This window comes from Odocoileus virginianus, chromosome 3, assembly GCF_023699985.2.
Source record: "Odocoileus virginianus isolate 20LAN1187 ecotype Illinois chromosome 3, Ovbor_1.2, whole genome shotgun sequence".
Taxonomy (NCBI): domain Eukaryota; kingdom Metazoa; phylum Chordata; class Mammalia; order Artiodactyla; family Cervidae; genus Odocoileus; species Odocoileus virginianus.
This window is the reverse complement of record NC_069676.1, coordinates 37428270-37448757: the sequence shown is the minus strand read 5'-3', so window position 1 is coordinate 37448757 and position 20488 is coordinate 37428270. Positions and strand designations below refer to the sequence as shown.

Below are 20488 nucleotides of genomic sequence, written 5' to 3'. Positions count from 1 at the left end.
TGGAACAGATCCTTCCTCACAGACATCAGAAGAAACCAACCCTGACAACACCTTGATCTTGGACTTTTAGCTTCTGCTATTGAAATAAAATAAACTTTTGTTGGAACTACTTTAACAGTAGGATACACATTCATCTCAAGAGCACTTGAAACATTTTCTAGGATGGATCATATGTTAGGCCACAAAACAAATCTTAAAAAATTCAAGATTGAAATTATGCCAAGTATCTTCTCTGACCATAATGGTACAAACCTAGAAATCAATAACAGGAGGGTAATTGAGGAAACTCAAACACATGAAAATTTAAACAACACACTTCTGAACAACCAATGGGTCAGAGAAAAATTGTTGCAGGAAACAATAGCTTGAGTTAGACAAAAATTAAAACACAATATACCAAAACTTAGAGGATGCAGCAAAATCATTTCTGATAGGGAAGTTTCTAGGTATAAATGCACACATCAAGAAAATTGAGAGATCTTAATTAAGCAGCTAGACTTCCCTGATGGCTCAGAGGTAAAAAATCTACCTGTCAATACAGGAAAAACAGGTTCAATCCCTGGGTCAGGAAGATCTCCCTGGAGAAGGAAATCTCAACTCACTCCAGTATTCTTGCTTGGGAAATCCCATGGACAGAGGAATTTGGCAGGCTAAGGTCCATGGGATCCAAAAGAGTCAGACACAACTTAGCTACTAAACAGCAGCAACAATTAAACAACTAACCTTACACCTCAAGGAACTAGAAGAAGGGGAATAAAATAAGCCCAAAGTTAACAAAAGGAAGGAAATAAAAAAGATTATAGCAGAAATAAGTAAAATAAAGAACAGGGAAATAACAGGAAAAAAATTAGCAAATTGAGTTGGCCCTTAGAAAATTTACAAACGTTTAGCTAGGAAAATAAATAAATAAAGAGAGAGAAAACCCAAATCAATAAAATTATAAAAAAAGGTGAGACATTAAAACTGATACCACAGAAATATAAAAGATCATAAGAACTGCTACAACTATAACCACCTGGACAACCTATAAAAAACTGAAAAATTCTTAGAAACATACTAAATACCATTGAATCAGAAATAGAAAATCTAAACAGACTAATCACTAATAAAGAGAATGAAGTAGCACTCAAAAAAACTCACAACAAAGAAAAGCCCAGGACCAGATGACTTCACTGGTGAGTTTTAGTAAACATTTAAAGAAAAATTATTGCCAATTCTTCTCAAATTCTTCCAAAAATCAAAGAGAAAGGAACAATCACTAACTCATTTTATGAGGCCAGTTACCTTGATACCAAAAAGGACACTATAAGAAAAGAAAACTAGAGGCCAATCTCTTTGATGAATATAAATTCTCAGCAAAACACTAGTAAACTAAATTCAGCAACACATTATTAGGATCATGCACCACAATCAAGTGGAATTTATCCTCAGATGCAGGGCTGTTCAACATATGCAAGTCAATCAATGTGGTATATCACATTGCTGCTTCTGATGCTAAGCTGCTTTAGTCCTGTCTGACTCTTTGCGACCCTATGGACCATAGCCCTCCAGGTTCCTCTGTCTGTGGGATTCTACAGACAAGAATACTGGAGTGGATTGCCTTGTCCTCCTCCAGGGGATCTTCCCCACCCAGGGACTGAACCCATCTTCCCCACCCAGGGATTGAACCCGCATTGCTTACATTTCCTGCTTTAGCAGGCAGGTTCTTTACCACTAGCACCACCTGGGAAGCCTGATATATCACATTAATGAAATAAAATTTAAAAATTAAAGCAGACTTATGGACATGGTAGAGGGGAGGAAGGAGGGGGTGGGGTGTATAGAGAGAGTAACAAGGAAAACATACATTACACATGTAAAATAGATAGCCAACAGGAATTTGTTAGCCAACAGGAATTTGCTAGCCAATGGGAATTTGCTGTGTGACTCAGGGAACTCAGGCTGGAATTCTGTAACAACCTAGAGGGGTGTGATGGGGAGGGGGGTGGCAGGAAAGTTCAAGAGGAAAGGGTCATAGGTATAACTAATGCTAATTCAAAAAGTTTCATTCTTGTACATGTGAATATTCAATTTTCCTAGCACCATTTATTGAGAGACTGTCTCTTCTTCTTGAGTATTATTGGTTCTCTTGGCAAATGTTAGTTGAAAGTATATACTAACTTATTTCTGGGCTCTATTTTCTGTTCCAATTATTCATTTGTCTGTTGTTGTTGTTTTTTGCCAGTGTTATACTGTTAAATTTCCCTAATTTTATACTATAGTTTGAAATGGAAGTGTAACACCTCTCACTTTGTTCTTTTTTCTCAGAATGAACGTATAAGTGAAAGTTGCTCAGTCATGTCTGACTCTTTGTGACCCCATGGACTATACAATCCATGGAATTCTCCAGGCCAGAATACAGGCCATTCCCTTCTCCAGGGGATCTTCCCAACCCAGGGATCAAATCCAGGTCTCCTGCATTGCAAGTGGATTCTTTACCAGCTGAGCCACAAGGGAAGCCCCCTAATTTCAAAGTATATTATAAAATCATAGTAATCAAAACGGTATGGCACTGGCATAAAAACAGACATAAATATGCAATCATCAGATATTTGATAAAGGAGCCAAGAATATTCAATGGAGAAGACAATCTCTCCAAAAATGGTGCTGGAGAAATAAGATATTCATAGTAAAGGGAATGAAACTAGACCCCTGTCACACACTACTCCCAAAAATCAACTCAAAATGGATTAAATACTTAAATGTAGGGGCATCCCTGGACTCAGTGGTAAAGAATCTGCCTGCCAATGAAGGACACAATGGTTTGATCCCTGATCTAGGAAAATCCCACATAATATGGAGCAACTAAATCTGTGTGTCACAACAATTGAGCTTGTGCTCTAGAGCCCAGGAGCCACAGCTAGGGAAGCCCACATGCCCTAGAACCTGAGCTCCACGACAAGAGAAACTACCACCACGAGAGGCCCATACACCACAACTAGAGAGTAGCCCTCACTCAGCAACAAAGACCCAGCACAGCCATAAATAAACAAAATTAAAAAAAAAAAAAGATTGAAAGGGACACAAGAGGTTTTAAAAAGAAAAAAAAAGACTTAAATGTATGAAAGCATAGAACTCCTGAAAGAAAATATAGGAAACAAAACTCCTTGACATGGGATTAGTGATCATTTTCTTTAATATGACACCTGAAGCATTAGCAACAAAATTTTAAATAAACAAATGGGACTACATAAAACTAAAAGCTTTCACTTAGCAAAAGAGACAATTAACAGTGAAAAGACAACTTACAGAGTACGAGAAAATATTTGCAAATCATGTATCTGATAAGAGATTAATAGTTATTATCCAAAATGTATAAAGAACTCATACAACTGAATAGACAAAACCAAAACAAACAATCCAATTTAAATATGGGGAAACGACCTGAATAGATATTTTCCCAAATATATTCAAATAGCCAATGGGTACATGCCAAGTCATTTGGAGAAGGGAATGGCAACCCACTCCTGTATTCTTGCCTAGAAAATTCTGTGGACAGAGCACCCTGGAGGGCTACAGTCTATGGGGTCCTAAAGAGTTTGACTGGAGAAGGAAATGGCAATCCACTTTAATATTCTTGCCTGGAGAATCCCATGGACAGAGGAACCTGGCAGGCTGCAGTCTACGGAGTCACAAGAGTTGGACACGACTGAGCGACTAAGCACATACACACACACATGCAAAGTCATATTGAGATGTGACTACCCACCAGGGAAATGTAAATTAAACCACAATGAGATATTACCTCATGCCTGTTAAAGTGACCATCATCAAATGTGTGTGTGTGCGTGTGTGTGTTAAGCCACTTCAGTCGTATCTGACTCTTTGTGACCCCATGGACTGTTTGTTGCCACCAGGCTCTTCTGTCCATGGAATTCTCCAAGCAAGAATACTGGAGTGAATTTCCATGCCCTCCTCCAGGCAATCTTCCACATCTCTTATGTTTCCTTCATTGGTAGGCAGGTTCTTTACCACTAGTGCCACCTGGGAAGCCCATCATCAATGATGAGTGATAACAAATGCTAGGACGAATGTGCAGAAAGGGAACTCTTGTACACTGTTGATGGGATTGTAAATTGGTATAGCCACTATGGAAAACAGAATGGAAGATCCTAAAAAACCTAAAAATAGGACTACCATGTGATCCAGCAATTTTACTTCTGGGTATATATCCAAAGGAAATGAAACCACTATCTCTAAGGACTTGAAATTAGTATGTCAAAGAGATATGATATAAGTATAGATATCTACAATGGAATACTCATCAGCCATAAAGAAGAAAAACGGTCACAATTTGCAACAATGTGGATGGATCTTGAGGCATCATGCTAAGTAAAATAAGTCAGACAGAGGAAGACAAATACTGCATGACCTCATTTAAAACAGACTATTTTAGGATTTAAAACAGAAACTAAAACAAAAAACTCAAACTAAATTCATAGAAAAAGAGATCAGATTTGTGAGTACCAGAGGCAGGAGAATGCAGGAGGTGGGGAGGTATAAGATAAATAAGTACTAGGGATATAATGTACACCCTGATGACTAAAGGCAACGTTATCTACATGGCCTATTTGAAAGTTGCTAAGAGAGTAATTCTAAAACATTTTTGTAACTGAGGTGATAGATATTATCTATTGTAATCATTCTATAGTATATGTATGTCAAGTCATTATGCTACACACCTTAAACTTACAGTGCTGTACATCAACTGTATATCAAAAATATTGAAAGAAAAAAAGTAAAAACAGAGACTTCCCCAGCAGTCCAGTGGTTAAAACTCCACACTTCCCCTGCAGGGCCTTGGGTTTGATCCCTGATTGGGGAACTAAAATCCCACATGCCACGCAGCACAGCCAAAAAAAAAAAAAGTTTTTTAATTTTAAAAAGAGAATTAAAAAAATGATGTCTGTTATTTAAGTCACTCCCTTTGTCATACTTTGTTACAGTAGCCCTAGAAATCTAACACACACAGTATATTAAAATGGATGGGTAGATGGACAGATAAATGGATGGATGGCTGCTCATTTATAACAAAATATCTGGAAGTTTGCTCATCAGCCTGTTGCAATGGGTCTCTCAGGAAGTAAACTGGAAATGAGCTTTCACTTCTTACTTCACGTATCTTTATTATTTAATATTTTACACTAAGCATGTATTACTTTTATAATTAAAAACTTCACAAGCAGGACTTCCAGTTTCCAGACCAGCATGTAGAAAGCTTAGAAGTTGCTGTTCCATCCTAACAATAAGTTAAAAGCAGAATAACTTGACAAACCAAGTCTTCTTAAATCCACAAGAGAAATGTGGTCACAGCACAACCCACTGACCCTAAAATGACGCAGAGGCAAATACAAAGAATCACAACTTCTGGATCAGAAACCGATGAACTTAAACCTCCATGGGAATCACTGGCCAAGTAGAAAAACCTGGTGGCTCAGACAGTAAAGAATCCGCTTGCAATGTGGGAAATAGCTACCCACTCCAGTGTTCTTGTCTGGAGAATTCCGCGGACTGAGGAGCCTGGCAGGCTAGTGTCCGTGGACTCACAAAGAGTTGGATACAACTGAGCAACTAACACTTTCACTTTACTTCAAAGGCTAGATGTGGACAAGTCTGAGAGATTAAAAACATTAGGAGGACCCAGTCATAGACGAATCTACATACTTATGTGAGTTTTACTTCCAGCGGGGCTCAACCAGATTCTGACACTAAATATAAGAGAAAAATCTGTCTGTGCTTCCAGCTGGGGAAGGAGTAAAGGAACTATTTTATTTTATTTCACCTTGCTTTGTTTAGAGAATGCCCAGTTTGTTATTGGAAGGGACTAGGGGAGAAGGACATGCACATGAGAATCATTTGTGGCTCAGACCTGGAACTCTGGGGGTGGACAGAGTTGTTCAAGGGTCTCTAGTCCTGAGCATCCTCTTGAGTTTGGTCTTGCAGGCAGGATGCTATGATTCCAAGAATAAAAAGAATGGAGGAGAGAAGCCAGGTGCCCAGCCATAACTGATACGTAGAGCTGAGTGACACGCACTGAAGGGCTTGGAATGGACTAGAAGCAATACCCTTAAGACAAATTCCTCCAACTTATTTTTCCTTTTTGGCCATGCCACATGGCATGTAGGATATTGGTTCCCTAACCAGGGATCACACCTGTACCCCCTGCAGTGGAAGCACACTGTCTTAACTACTGGACAGTCAAAGAAGTCCCAGGAACCATTTAGAAATACAAACATACGTCAGAGATACTGTGAGTTCAGTTCCAGACTACTGTAATAAAGGAAATATCTCAAAAAAGTGAGTCACTTGAATTTTTTGGTTTCAAAGTCAGGAAGATCCCCTGGAGGAGGAAATGACAACCTGCTCCAGTATTATTTCCTAGAAACCCACAGGCAGAGGAACCTGGCAGGCTACAGTCTATGGGGCCGCAAAGAGCGGAACGCGACTGGGCAACTGAGCGCAGCAGTGAGTGCATATAAAAGTTACTTTTACACTATTCTATAATTTATTAAGTATGCAATAGCATTATGTCTAAAAAAACAACGTGAATACTTTAATTAAAAAATACTTTATTACTGAAAAATGCGAACCATCATCTGAGCCTTCAGTGAGTCATAATCTTAGTTGGTAGGAGGCCTTGACTTAGTGTTGATGGTTGCTGACTGATCAGGGTAGTGGTTGCTGAGAGTTAGGGTGGCTGTGGCAATTTCCTGAAATAAGACAACAGTGAACAACAAGGTCCTACTGTATAGCACAGGAAACTACATTCAGTATTCTGTGATAAGCCATAATGGTAAAGAATATGAAAAAGAATGCATATATATGTATAATTGAGTCACTTAGCTGTACAGCAGAAATTAAAACAACATTGTAAATCAATTATACTTCAATAAAATTTTTATAAAGAGACAACAATGAAGTTTGCCACGTCAATTGATTCTTTCTTTCACTTGAACACTTCGAAGAACTGTATGGTTTTTAATTGACCTATTTCAATATTGTGTCTCAGGCCCACTGACAGGGAGAGACATGGAAACAACCAGTCAGTAGGGAAGTCAGAACACATATTTATTGATTAAGTTCACTGACCTATATAGACGTAGTCTGTGGTGCCCCCAAAACATTTATAAGAAACATTGAAAATCACTGATCACAGATATTGTAACAAATATAATAACAATCAAAAAGTCTGAAATACTGAGAGAATTTCCAAAATGTGACACAGAGACTCAAAGTGAGGAGATGCTGTTAAAAAATGGTGTGAATAAGACAGTCAATACAGGGTTGCCGCAAACCTTCAATTTGTAAAAAATGCAATGTCTGTGAAGCATAATAAAGCGGAGATAAAAAAATAAAGGTATGTCTATATACCAGAGTTCTCTATTCCTTTCACCTATACTTGTCCTCAGGAGAAACTAGTTACCCAAAGCCTAACCTGCTGGGATATTATTAGTCTAACTGAGCTTAAGGAAGAGAAATATTCAGCTTCAGCCCTCTCTGGCCATCTTGTTCTGCTGAGAAGGGAGGAAAGAACTGAGATGCAGTTGAAAAACACTGAGAAGTCTCAGTCCAGAGGTACAAATTCACTAAAACTGAGACCTAATGATAGGACTGCTTCCTCTCTCCTCAGACTGCATTACCACATTATTGAAGTTCTATTTACAGTAGTTCCCTCTACCAGTACAACATGTTCAGTCTCCAAGAATAAGTTACAGGACATTTTCAAAGGGGAAAAAATAAAGTTTGAAGAGACCGAGAAAACATCAGAACCGGAGTCTAAGATGGCAGGAATGTGAAATTATCAGACCAGGAATTAAAAATCATTATGATTAACACCCTAAGAGTATTAATGGATTAAGTAGATGATGTGGAAGAACAAACAGGCAAAGTAAGCTGAAAGGTGGAAATTCCAAGAAGGAAACAAAAGGAAATACTAGTGATAAAACAAATAGTAAATTTTAAAAAAAAGAAAAAACAAACCTGTAACAGAAAAGAAGAGTGTCTTTAATGGGATTGTTAGTAGTAGTAGACTGGACATAGCTGAGAAAAAAATCTCTGAGTTTGAAGATATCTCAATAAACACCTCCAAAACTGGAAAGTAAACAGGAAAAAAAAAAAAAAAAAGACTAGAAAAAAAAAAAAACCAGAATATCCAAGAACTGTGAAATAACTATAAAAGATGTCATATGAGTATAAGAAACACATAATGGGGATACTAGAAGAAGACAAGAAAGAAACAGAAGAATTACAGGCAAGGAGTATGACCAAGAAATTCCCCCAAATCACAGATCCAAAAAGTTCAGAGACACCAAGTAAGATAAATACCAAAAAATGGGGGGAAAAAAATCCTACAGATTGGCATATCATTTTCAGAACACAGAAGATCAAAGGTAAAGGAAAAATCTAGAAAGAAGCCAGAGTGGGGGGAAGTATTTTATCTGTTTAGGAGCAAAGATAAGAATTACAACTGACTCATTATCAGAAACCATGTAAACAAGAAAAGAATGGACTGAAATATTTAGTGCTGAGGGGAAAAAAAATCCTAGAATTCTGTACCCTTTGAAATTAGCCTTAAAAAATGAAAGAGAAATAGTTTCTCAGACAAACAAAAATTGAGTGAATTTGTTGCCAATAGAACACCTCACAAGAAATGAAATTTTCCTAAGTTTTTAGAGAGAAGAAAACAGCATACAAAAGATGTGCGGGGGGGGGGGGGGAAAAAAGAGCACCAAAGAAGAAACAAGTGAAAATGAAACAAACATTTACTTTTCTTGTTTTTAATTGCTCAAACAGATATCATCATGTTCAAAATAATAGCAATAATGTATTCAATTATTTATATTTATGTGTATATATATGCTCATAAGTTGACTGTATGACAGTAATTATATAAGGATAGAAGAAAGGAATTAAAATTACTTTGTTATTATAAAATAGTCACATTGTAAATGTTGTATAGGATCATTTGAAAGTAGATTAGTTGTAAATATGTACTGCAAACTCTGGAGCAACCACTAAGAAAAGTTTTTTAAAAGAGGATGGAGGGAATTTCCTGGCCTTCCAATGATTAGGACTTGGTGCTTTCACTGCCGTGGGCCAAGTTCAATCCCTAGTTAGGGAACTAAGATCCCACAAGCTGGACAGCAAGGCCAAAAAAAAAAAAAAAGAGGCAAAATGGAATTCTATTAAAGGTTCAATTAAAGTCACAAAAGGCAGAAAAGGAGATGAAAACAACAATAAGATCAAAGAACAAGAGCAACAAATGGAAAACAGGAACAAATACGAAATATTAGTTCAGTTAAGTCAATAATTAACTTGATTATCAATGATCTAAGTGAATCAATTAAAAAGCATATATTGGGGAGTGAACAAAAAAGTGAGACACAACTGTATATTGTCTATAAGAAATCTACTTTAAAAATAAACACATACAGTTTGAAAGTACAGGAATAGAAAATATAAAAAATAAAATAAGTTTAAAGGGACAGAGAAGGATATACCATGCTAACAGTAACCAAAAGAAAGCAGGGGTGATCAAAGGAAGCAGAGACTATGTGGCGTATATACACATATATATGCAATGTGATATTATTCGGCCTTAAAAAGGAGGAAAATCCTGCCATTTGTGACAACATGAATGAACCCAGAGGACATTATTCTAAGTGATGTAAGCCAAAGATCTTAAAAAAAAAAAGTCAGACTCATAGTAAACAGGGTAGAATGGGGATTACCAGAAAACGGCGGGATGGGGGAAAAAGGGAGATACTGATCAAAGGGTACAGACTTTCAGTCCTAAGATGAGTAAGTGCTGGAGACAATGTGCAGCATGGTGACTGTAGTTAATAAGTTGTGTGTTTGATACTTGCCAAGAATAGATTCAGACTGGGCTTCAGACCCAGGCTGTCCAACTTCAGAGCCCACACTCATAACTACTCTTATTCCAGGGTAAGGGGAGGGTCATCCTTCTTGCCCTCATTCAACAATCCTGAATACCCATTGGAGGGACTGAAGCTGAAGCTGCAATACTTTAGCCACCTGATGCAAAGAGCCAGCTCACTGGAAAAGACCCTGCGAAAGATTGAGAGCCGGAGGAGAAGGGGGCAGCAGAGGATGAGATGGTTAGATAGCATCACCAACTCAATGGACATGACTTTGAGCAAGCTCCGGTAGATAGTGAAGGACAGAAAAGCCTAGTGTGCTGCAGTCTGAGGTCACAAAGAGTTGGACATGACTGAGTGACTGGACTCACTCAATGGACTTCTTCATCCAACAACAGAGGGATACACATTCTCTTCAGGTTCACACATAACATTTACCGAGGCAGGCCACATTCTGGGTTGTAAAATGCATCTTAACAAGCTTAAAAAATAGAAATCATACTGCAATCAAATGAAACTGGAAACAAGTAACAGAAAAATAGCTGGAAAATCCCAAAATATGTGGACACTGAACAACACACTTCTAAATAATGTTTTAAATATTCAGCAGAACAAACAAAACAAAAGGTGAACCTTAATGTAAACTATGAACTTTGGGTGATTATGATGTGTCAAGGTAGGTTCATTAGTTGTAACAAACAGCCTTTCTGGTGGGACATGTCAATAATGGGGGAAATTAAGCACATGTAGTATGCGGGCATGTGGGAAATCTCTGCATCTTCCTCTGAATTTTGCTGTGAATCTAAGTTGACTCTAAAAACAAAGTCTATTTAAAAAGAAAAAAGCACAAGAACAAGTTTGACAAGCCACCTGTATACAGGTTGTTTTCAAAGCTGAGGATCATACGAGAATTCCCAAGGAGTGTGGAAACATTTCATGAAAAAGAAAACCAATGGTGAAATCCCCAGACCACAGGAAGAGAAGTCAATACAGAACCCGGAGAAGCAGAAGCTATAAAATTAGCAGGAAAGACTGCTGCTGCTGCTGCTGCTGCTCAATCAATTTGGTTGTGTCTGACTCTTTGTGACCCCATAGACCAGGGCCCACCAGGCTACCCCACCATGGAGTTTTCCCAGCAAGAATACTGGACTGCAAGTTCACTGCATGAAACAGGGCACTCAACGCCGGTGCACTGGGACAACCCTGAGGGATGGGACGGGGAGGAAGGTGGCAGGGGGGTTCAGGATGGGGGACACATGTACACCCATGGCTGATTCATGTCAATGTGTGGCAAATACAACCACAATATTGTAAAGTAATTAGCTTCCAGTTAAAATAAATTAACTAATTTTTTTTTTAAGAATACTGGACTGGATTGCCAAGCCCCCCACTCCAGGGGATCTTCCCGACCCAGGGATCAAACCCATGTCTCCACAAGGGAAGTTCCAGGAACTTCCTAAAAATAAGAGAAAAGGATTTCAAGGAGGAGATAGACAGAATTAAAGGCAGCAGGTTTCAACTAGGATTAGAATTGAGAAGGATCTAAAAGAGTCAGAAACAGGATCACTGAAGGTCAACTGAGAGTTTATGCTCTGAGCCTCTTCACTTCCATTTGCTTTGTATGGAGTGTTTTCCCCTGGCTTCTTCACGGATCCCATGTCACCTGCCTAAGAGGTATTTACTGAACACCTGGACAAGGATGTAGCTCTCTCTGCCACTCCAGTTTTTATTATACTATATATATATATATATGTATAATATTATTGTTGCTTGTCTATTGTCTAGTGTCTATCATCATTCCATATGAGGATGTTTGTGAAAACAAGGTCTTGGTTTGCTTTAGTCACTGCTGCTGTCAGCACCTATGGCTGAGTCCCCAGAGTACGTAGAAAATAAAGCCACCAAATCACGTCTGTTGGACAAACAAAGAGTTGCAGAAGCCAAATTGTTGTGGCAGAGCAATAATATAAGGGAAGGAAGTGAAAGCATTGAATATAGGCTTTTTTAGTAAATTGATGCGGCAATATCTGAGGAAGGGTGACGGGGAGAGGCTCAGGGAGGTAACAGGGCTTTGTTTTTATAGATTTTAATTATGGACTAACAGATTATTCCTCAGCAAAGACACTTTCTGCTCCACTTAGTAATGATCTAGTTGGTATTTATGTCAGTAATGTGAATGAAGACATTTACAGTTTGTTTGTTTCATGTCTGGGTAATATTGACAGGATCATGATTCAAAAATGCTTAGACAATGAGTCAAAAGAAAGATAAGATGAAAATTAAGAGTTAAATGTGAGATCCCATATAGGTTGAACAGAGCAGGATATAGAAGCCCTTTAGAGAGCCTATTAGCCAACTCTTCATGAGGTTTTGCTGGAGTTAAGGTAGGGGTTGATGGGTCACACTGGACTCTGTCTGCATTGGGTTCCACTGCCTTTTACCTGGGTGTCCTTGGACAAAGGTTTTAAACTCTTTGAGCCCCATTTTATCCTCTTTAAATTAGAGATACTTATATCTACTTGTCAGTTTTTATGAGGCCAATGGAGAATAAACCATGCAAAAAACACAGAAGGGCAATGTTACATGGTCAAGTGCTTGTAACAGAGGGTATTCCTATGGTATAATAAATATGTTTGGTGTTTGTCCCTCATTCCTACCTCAGAGGTCCTAAAAACCTTGGAATTTCCAGGGGGCTTCCCTGATAACTCAGTTGGTAAAGAATCTACCTGCAATGCAGGAGACCCCGGTTCAATTCCTGGGTCAGGAAGATCCACTGGAGAAGGGATAGGCTACCCTCTCCAGTATTCTTGGGCTTCCCTTGTGGCTCAGCTGGTAAAGAATCCGCCTGTAATGCGGGAGACCTGGGTCGATCCCTGGGCCAGGAAGATCCCCTGGAGAAGGGAAAGGCTACCTACTCCAGTATTCTGGCCTGGAGAATTCCACGGACTGTATAGTCCATGGGTCACAAACAGACAGACACAACTGAGCAACTTTCACTTTCAGGAGTGTCTGTTGCTAATCAAAGGAGCCTCTTTTGATCACATTTGAGTTTATGTTAATGTTTATGTTAATGTTAATTTAGTTTACGTTATGTTAATGGGGTGACTTAAAGTGGGGCCCTTAGATTGGCTCAGGATAGGGCTAATCATCAGAAAGGCCAAGTAGTTAGAAAGTTGGAACTTTCAGCCCCACCCACTAACCTCCAGGAAGGAGAGGGAAGGAAGGCTGGAGATAAGGCTCTATAAAATCTCTTGAACAATGAGTTTTGGAGACCTTCTGGGTCAGTGAATCTAACCAACCTGGCATCTACATACCAGGAGGATGGAGCACCCCAACTCCATGGAGAGAGAAGCCCCTGGGCTCCAGATTCTTCTCTACCTCATCCTATGTGTCTCTTCATCTGTTTGTACACTTTATAACATCTTTTATTTAAAACTGTGAACATAAGTATCTCCCTGATTTCTGTGAGTCAATCTAGCAAAGTTTCACACCTGAATAGGGGGTTGTGGGAATCCCCAGTTTGTAGCCAAATCAGATAGAAGTGTGAGTAATCTTGGGACTCACTACTAAAAGTTGATGTCTGACATTGGCAGGGGTAGGGAGGCAATCTTGCAGGACTGAGCCCTTAGCTGTGGGGTTAGTGTCGAAATCTAACTGACTTGTAAGACACCCAATTGGTGTCTGCAGAGAATTGGTTATTGGTATTACAAAACACTCCAGAGTTGTGTATTACTATTTCCTGCAGACTTAAAATAGAACTCATGATCTGATGTGACTGCCAAAAATATAAGGAAATCTCAGTCCTCACCACTGACAACATAGTGCCCTACCATAAGAGGTTAAAGTTCTACCACACATCATTAGGAGTGTCATGTTCAGGTCTGGGTACTGCACTTCAAATAGGGACATTAAAAGACTGACTCTTACCTAGGAGAGCATAACTAAATAGGTGAAAGTATTCAGCCATGTCCTAGTTAAACATTGAGAGACATCCAAGTAAAAGATGAGAAGAACTAGAGTGTGAGTGTTGCCTCTAAGGAATAAAGATCAGCATCTCTTAGCAGACCCTGAGGAGCAGAACAAGGACCAATGCACAAAACCACAGAAGGGACTGTAGAGAAATAAGAACTGTAGGCATTGCAGCAATGACTAGCATGCTTAAAAGTTTTCATACATAAAACATGGTGCACCCACATGAATGTCTTAGGAGCAAGTGTTCATTCAATAATGAACTGGGCTGTACAATTCTTAAGGTTTCTTTCAACTCTGAGAGTCTCCAGACTCTATATGTAATAGGAAAGAACAAATCTGACTCCATATTAGACCTAGTTCTTCCTAGTTAGGAACTAGTTAGGAATTGAAGTGAAGTGAAGTGAAGTCGCTCAGTTGTGTCCGACTCTTTGTGACCCCATGGATTGTAGCCTACCAGGCTCCTCCATCCATGGGATTCTCCAGGCAAGAATACTGGAGTGGGCTGCCATTTCCTTCTCCAGGGGATTTTCCGGACCCAGGGATCGAACCCGGGTCTCCAACATCGGAGGCAGACGCTTTAACCTCTGAGCCACCAGGGAAGCCCATAAGTAAGGAATTAAAACTTCTAATTCCTAGTTAGGAATTAGAACTTGTTCTTCCTAGTTCTTCTCTGTTGACTGTGCTTAGTCATGCTGGCTCTGCATCCTTGAAAAGAATGTTTCCTGGGTTTCCCTGGGTGGCCTAGTGGTTAAGAATCTGCCTGCCAGTGCAGGGGACATGGGTTTGATCCCTGGGCCAGGTAGATCTCACATACCTCAGAGCAACTACTGAAGCCTGAGCACCTAGAGCCCATGCTCTGCAACAAGAGAAGCCACCACAGTGAGAAGTCCATGCACCACAGTGAAGTGTCGCTTCTGCTCACCAAACGTAGAGAAAGCCCTCACAACAACAAAGACCCAACACAACCAAAACAAACACAAATTAATTAGTTTTAGCCATTTGCAACAACACAGATGGACCTAGAGAGTGTCATACTGAGTGAAGTCAGATAGAGAAGGAAAATATCATATGATATCCCTCATATGTGGAATCTAAAAAGAAATGATGCAAATGAACTTACTTACAAAATAGAAAGAGACTCAGACTTAGAAAACAAAATTATGGCTGCCAGGGGGAAGGAGAAGTTAGGGACTCTGGGAAGGTCATGTACACACTGCTGCTGATGCTAAGTTGCTTCAGTCGTGTCCAACTCTGTGAGACCCTATAGACGGCAGCCCACCAGGCTCCCCCGTCCCTGGGACTCTCCAGGCAAGAATACTGGAGTGGGTTGCCATTTCCTTCTCTAATGCATGAAAGTGAAAAGTGAAAGTGAAGTCACTTAGTCATGTCCAACTCTTAGTGACCCCATGGGCTGCAGCCCACCAGACTCCTCCGCCCATGGGATTTTCCAGGCAAGAGTACTGGAGTGGGGTGCCAGTGCCTTCTCCACATGTACACACAACTGTATTTAAAATGGATAACCAGTGAGGACCCATTGTTTGGCACATAGAACTCTGCTCAATGTTATGTGCCAGAATGGATGGAAGGGGGGTTTAGGGGAGGATGGATACATGTATCTGTATGGCTGAGTCCCTTCACTGTTCACCTAAACCTACCACAACATTGTTAATCGATTATACCTTAATACAAAATTAAAAGTTTAAAAAATAATAATAAATTAATTTTTTAAATTATTGTTTAAAAATGTTTCCTATTGCCTGAAATATACAGAATAGCCTATTCTCAAGGCTCTGATCTTTAAGAGTCATTTGGAGATAAAGAGTTGCAGAACAGAGAATAACATTTGTCTTGGAGGTTTACAAGAACAGCTTTACCTGCCCTACATGGACAACTGCAAGAACAAAGGATTCCAACACTAAGGAGTTTGCAACAACCAACTGCATCTTTTTTTTCATTAACTATTAAGCTCTTTATTAACTATTTTTTTTTCTCTGTTTGGTGTAATTGCAAGTTAAAGGCAACTTCAACTTGCCTTCAAAAGTGCTTTGCTGAAACCCTTAATGGAGTGCAGGGTTTTGGAGTGCAAGAGTCACCGATCTCCTTCATGGCCCTGCAATAAATCTTTCTGTGCTCCAAACTCAAAAATTTCAATGAATTTGGCCTCACTGTGCTTTGAGCATAGGAAATTGCATTCAGTAACATGTAGACATAACAATTTTGGGGGACCCAAAATCACTGCAAATGGTGACTGCAGCCATAAAATTAAAAGACACTTGCTCCTTGGAAGAAAAGTTATGACCAGACTAGACAGTATATTAAAAAGCAGAGACATTACTTTGCCAACAAAGGTCTGTCTAGTCAAGGCTATGGTTTTTCCAGTAGTCATGGATGTGAGAGCTGGACTATAAAGAAAGCTGAGCACTGAAGAATTGATGCTTTTGAACTGTGGTGTTAGAGACTCTTGAGAGTCCCTTGGACTGCAAGGAGAGCCAACCAGTCCATCCTAAAGGAAATCAGTCCTGAATGTTCACTGGAAGGGCTGATGCTGAAGCTGAAACTCCAATACTTTGGCCACCTGATGTGAAGAACTGACTCATTTGAAAAGACCCTGATTCTGGGAAAAATTGAAGGCAGGAGGAGAAGGGGATGACAGAGGATGAGATGGTCGGTTGGATAGCATCACTGACTCAATGGACATGAGTTTGAGTATACTCCAGGAGTTGGTGATGGACAGTGAGGCCTGGCGTGCTGCAGTCCATGGGGTCGCAGAGTCAGACATGACTGAGTGACTAAACTGAACTGAACTGAGACATAACAAACTTACTAGCAGTAGGTAGTATCTAGTACTTCAAACTACTTCAGATATTGTCTCTTCCACTCTCTACCCTCAACTCCATCTGATTAATCTTTTTTAAAGTAACCCCATTCATATTTTCCCAATAATGTATCACTGAAAATAAGTTACTTTATTGCTGAGATGTTCATGAAGACTTACCCCAGTTTCTGCAAGTTACAGTGTGGATTCTTTACTTTTTCACACAAAATCCCAACTCCTGAGTCTCCCAGAGCATTTTCCCCCAAGTAGAGTCTGGTCAAGGAATGTTTGGTGCTCAGGACAGATGCAAGGTCCTCACAGCATGCTGATGTGAGACTGCAGCTGACCAACCTTTCAGAGAGATGGCAGATGGTCACAACACCTCCCTCAACCCAGTCACACACTGCTGTGAGTCAAGAAAGCACTTGTCCTGCCCTTGCCTATAGTCCAGTCTACACATAAGAAGAGTATATCCAAGCTCTTATTAACTATTTTTTTTTCTCTGTTTGGTGTAATAGTAAGAAAACACCCTCAAAGCCCATGCAATGTTACATCTTCTTAGATCTCTACATTTATTTTTATTGAGGTAAAATATGTATAGCATAAACTGTATCATTGTAAACATGTGTTCATTTATAAGTGTTACAATTTAGTAGCACTTAAGTATATTCCTATAACTGTGCAACTATCACCACTGTCCATCTCCAGAACTCTTTTCCATATTCCCAAACTGAAATTCTATACTCATTAAACAATAACTCCAAATTCCCTTCCCCCAAAACCCTGCAAACCACCATTCTACCTTTTGTCTCTATGAATTTGACTATTCTAGGTATTACATATAAATGGAATCATGTGATATTTTCCCTTTTGCCTCTGGCTTATTTTACTGAATATATAGCCCTGTTGTGTTTTGCTTTTTTATAATAGCCACCCTAACAAGTATAAATTGGCCCTACCATTTTCAACTGATTTCTTGTCTTCTTCAAAATTCAAGTCTCCTACAAGCATTCAGAGAAGAGCTACATAAACTGTCAAGCAACTGCATTGCTTTGGTCCCATTTTTCCTATTTAACGTGCACCAATGCCTTATCGTCAAATCCCAAAACTCTTCTAAAGCAAAATACATTGGTTTTATTTTCTTAGTTAGGTTGTAAATACCTTAAAGGCAAGCATAATATTTCTGATTTTTTAAGGTCCCCTCCAGCTATGTGACTTTTCTCACAAAAAAATGCTAACTAAACTAATTATTGACAAACATCCAGAGATAAACACAGGGAATCCTCTGAGTAGCCCAAGGCCATTTTCACTTTAAAATTCTAACACATCATGGTTCATTAAAGCCACAGCTATTGCTTCATGAGGGAAATTAGTTCAGCCTCACCAGAGCTTCTTCAGATTGCAGAATAGATGCCTCAGTCCAACACACAGAAGTCTGATCCCGAAGTCTCCCAGGGCGTTGTGGCTCAGGTCCAATTCCACCAGCTTCTGGTTGTTGCTCAGGACTGAGGAGATGTTGAAGCAGCACTGATGGGAAAGGCAGCACTGTCCCAACCTTCATTACAAGCACAGAAACAGAAAGATCTCAGAGCATAGGCTGCTTTCTGTCACTGCCTTCTGGTCTCTGCTGGGATTTAGCACCAGGCAGGGGCACTGTGATCTCATGTTACAAAGAGAATTAAACTGAATTTATAACTAAATTTTCATGAAGGAAAGTATCATCTTGGGACTTCCCTTGTGGTCCAGTGGGTGAGGGTCCGTGCTCCCAAAGCTGGGGGTCTGGGTTTGATCGCTGGTCAGGAACTAGATCCCACATGCCACCTTGAATATCAAAGATCCTAAGTGTTGTAACTAAGACCCGACATAGCCAAACACATAAATAAATATTTTTTTAAAAAGGAAAGTATCATCTTATCAGAAACTCCTGACTACAGCTCAAGACATATTGGGAAAATTCAAGTCAGTTCTAGTGAATTGGATGAACCTAGAGATTGTCATACACAGTGAAGTAAGTCAGAAAGAGAAAAACGAGTATTGTATATTAACACATATATTTGGAATCTAGAAAAATGATGTTGATGAACCTATTTGCAGGGAAGAAATGGAGACACAAAGATAGAGAACGGACTTGTGGACACAGTAGGGGAAAGAGAGGGCGGGATGATTGGAGAAAGTAGCATTGACATATACACACTCTGTTAAAGTAATTAGCTGGTGGGAAGTTGCTATGCAACACAAGGAGCCCAGTCTGGTGCTCTGTGAGGACCTAGAAGGGTGGGTTGAGGGAAGAGAGGGAGGCTCAAAAAGGAAGTGATATATGCAAAATTATGAGTGATTTGCTTTGTACTATGGCAGAAACCAACACATTATAAAGCAATTTTCCTTCAGTTAAAAAATAAGTAAAAAAAAAATAAAAAAAGACATGTTGGGAAGATAGTTCTCAGGCTCTCTGGCTCACAATCTGTGACCACAGCTGCCAGGGAGCACCATCTAAATAATGAGCAATTCTCAAGCATTTAAATGGCATGTTTCTGTTTCATAAATGAAAACAATGGTTAGCCGATGGGCTCCACCTCTTTACCACATGTTTCTAACAGCTGAAACTCCCTCAGATGGATACTGCTCTCTCTAGGGCTGTATGCATCTTCCTTTTCTTTTGGACAATCTTGTCCCTGCTGTTTCATTTGATGTTTTAATCCCAGCCCTCCATCTACACTGAAGGAGTGAGCATCTCTGATTCTTGGTTTGCTTTATACAGACACATGCTATCACCACTATCAGCACCACCACCAAAACAATCATCGCTCTCAGAGAAGCAAGAATATTCTAGCTCATTTCAAATGTCCTAGGAGCTGGTTGGATTACCTTTTCTGCCTCCATTTCCACACCAACTAGAAGCAAATAGATAACTAAATCTTCATCTGCAGAACATCTAATTCTCACACATGTCTCCCTGTTTGTGTCTCACTTTCTAGAATCACAAAGGGGCATCATATCCACAGGGTTGTTGGAGAGAGTGGCATGGTATAAAGGTAGAGAGGAATGTTAAATGTTAAAATCAGCCAGAACCTTGAAGGCAAAAAGAACATTTTATAATTTATCAAAACAGGTAAGAAAAAGCTCTTAAGCAAGGAAATGGCATGATCAAAGCATAATTTTTTTTTTAATATTAAGCAACCCTCTGTCTTCTGTACAGAGAATGAATGGTGGGTGGCAAAAGTAGATGCAGGGACACCAAACAGACAACATTCATCTGATATGTACTTTTGAACACAAACAAATGGTACGAGCTTGTCCAGACATTATAGAGACAACTGCAGGACAAACGTGAATCCTGTCATGAGAAATTAATAGTCTTGGAGGGCAATGCAATATCTAAGCAAATAATTGTGGTTGTTAGGTCTGGGCTGCTGGAGTTGAGACAGGCTGGGACCTGGGACCCTTTACTGAAGTGCTTGCACCTGGATGAATGTCTCCTCGGGCAATAGAATACAAAAGAAACTATAAGAGGATTCCCTGGTGGTCCAGTAGTTAGGACTCCACAAGTCTTATGTAGGGGGCCTGGCCACACAAGGTAGCCCAAAAATAGGGATATTAAAAAAAGAAAGAAACTATAAGGGACTAAAAATGACTGCATGCCTGCATAGTTGAGGCAAATTATGAATAAAAAGATACAAAACGGCCAAAATCCCCAACTGCCATTTCTGAAGAACCAGGAGCAAAAGTAGGGTAACTGTACATGATCCCTGCACACGGTACCACTGAGGGAGTGAGCAGACCACCT

The 20488-nt window shown here is 39.6% G+C and overlaps 1 protein-coding gene across 3 annotated transcripts in view; it reads right to left on the bottom strand.

Moving 5' to 3' along the window:
- Positions 1-20488, bottom strand: part of NLRP3 (NLR family pyrin domain containing 3) — a 47286-nt gene that overhangs the window by 8222 nt on the left and 18576 nt on the right. For 2 of the 3 annotated variants that reach the window (XM_070465210.1, XM_070465211.1), the window contains exons 6-7: positions 18089-18259; positions 16885-17055 (exon numbers count right to left, since the gene is read on the bottom strand). In XM_070465210.1, the coding sequence (XP_070321311.1) occupies positions 16885-17055; positions 18089-18259 (342 nt within the window). The remainder of the gene's footprint in view (positions 1-16884; positions 17056-18088; positions 18260-20488) is intronic. The other variant, XM_070465212.1, reaches the window with a different exon arrangement.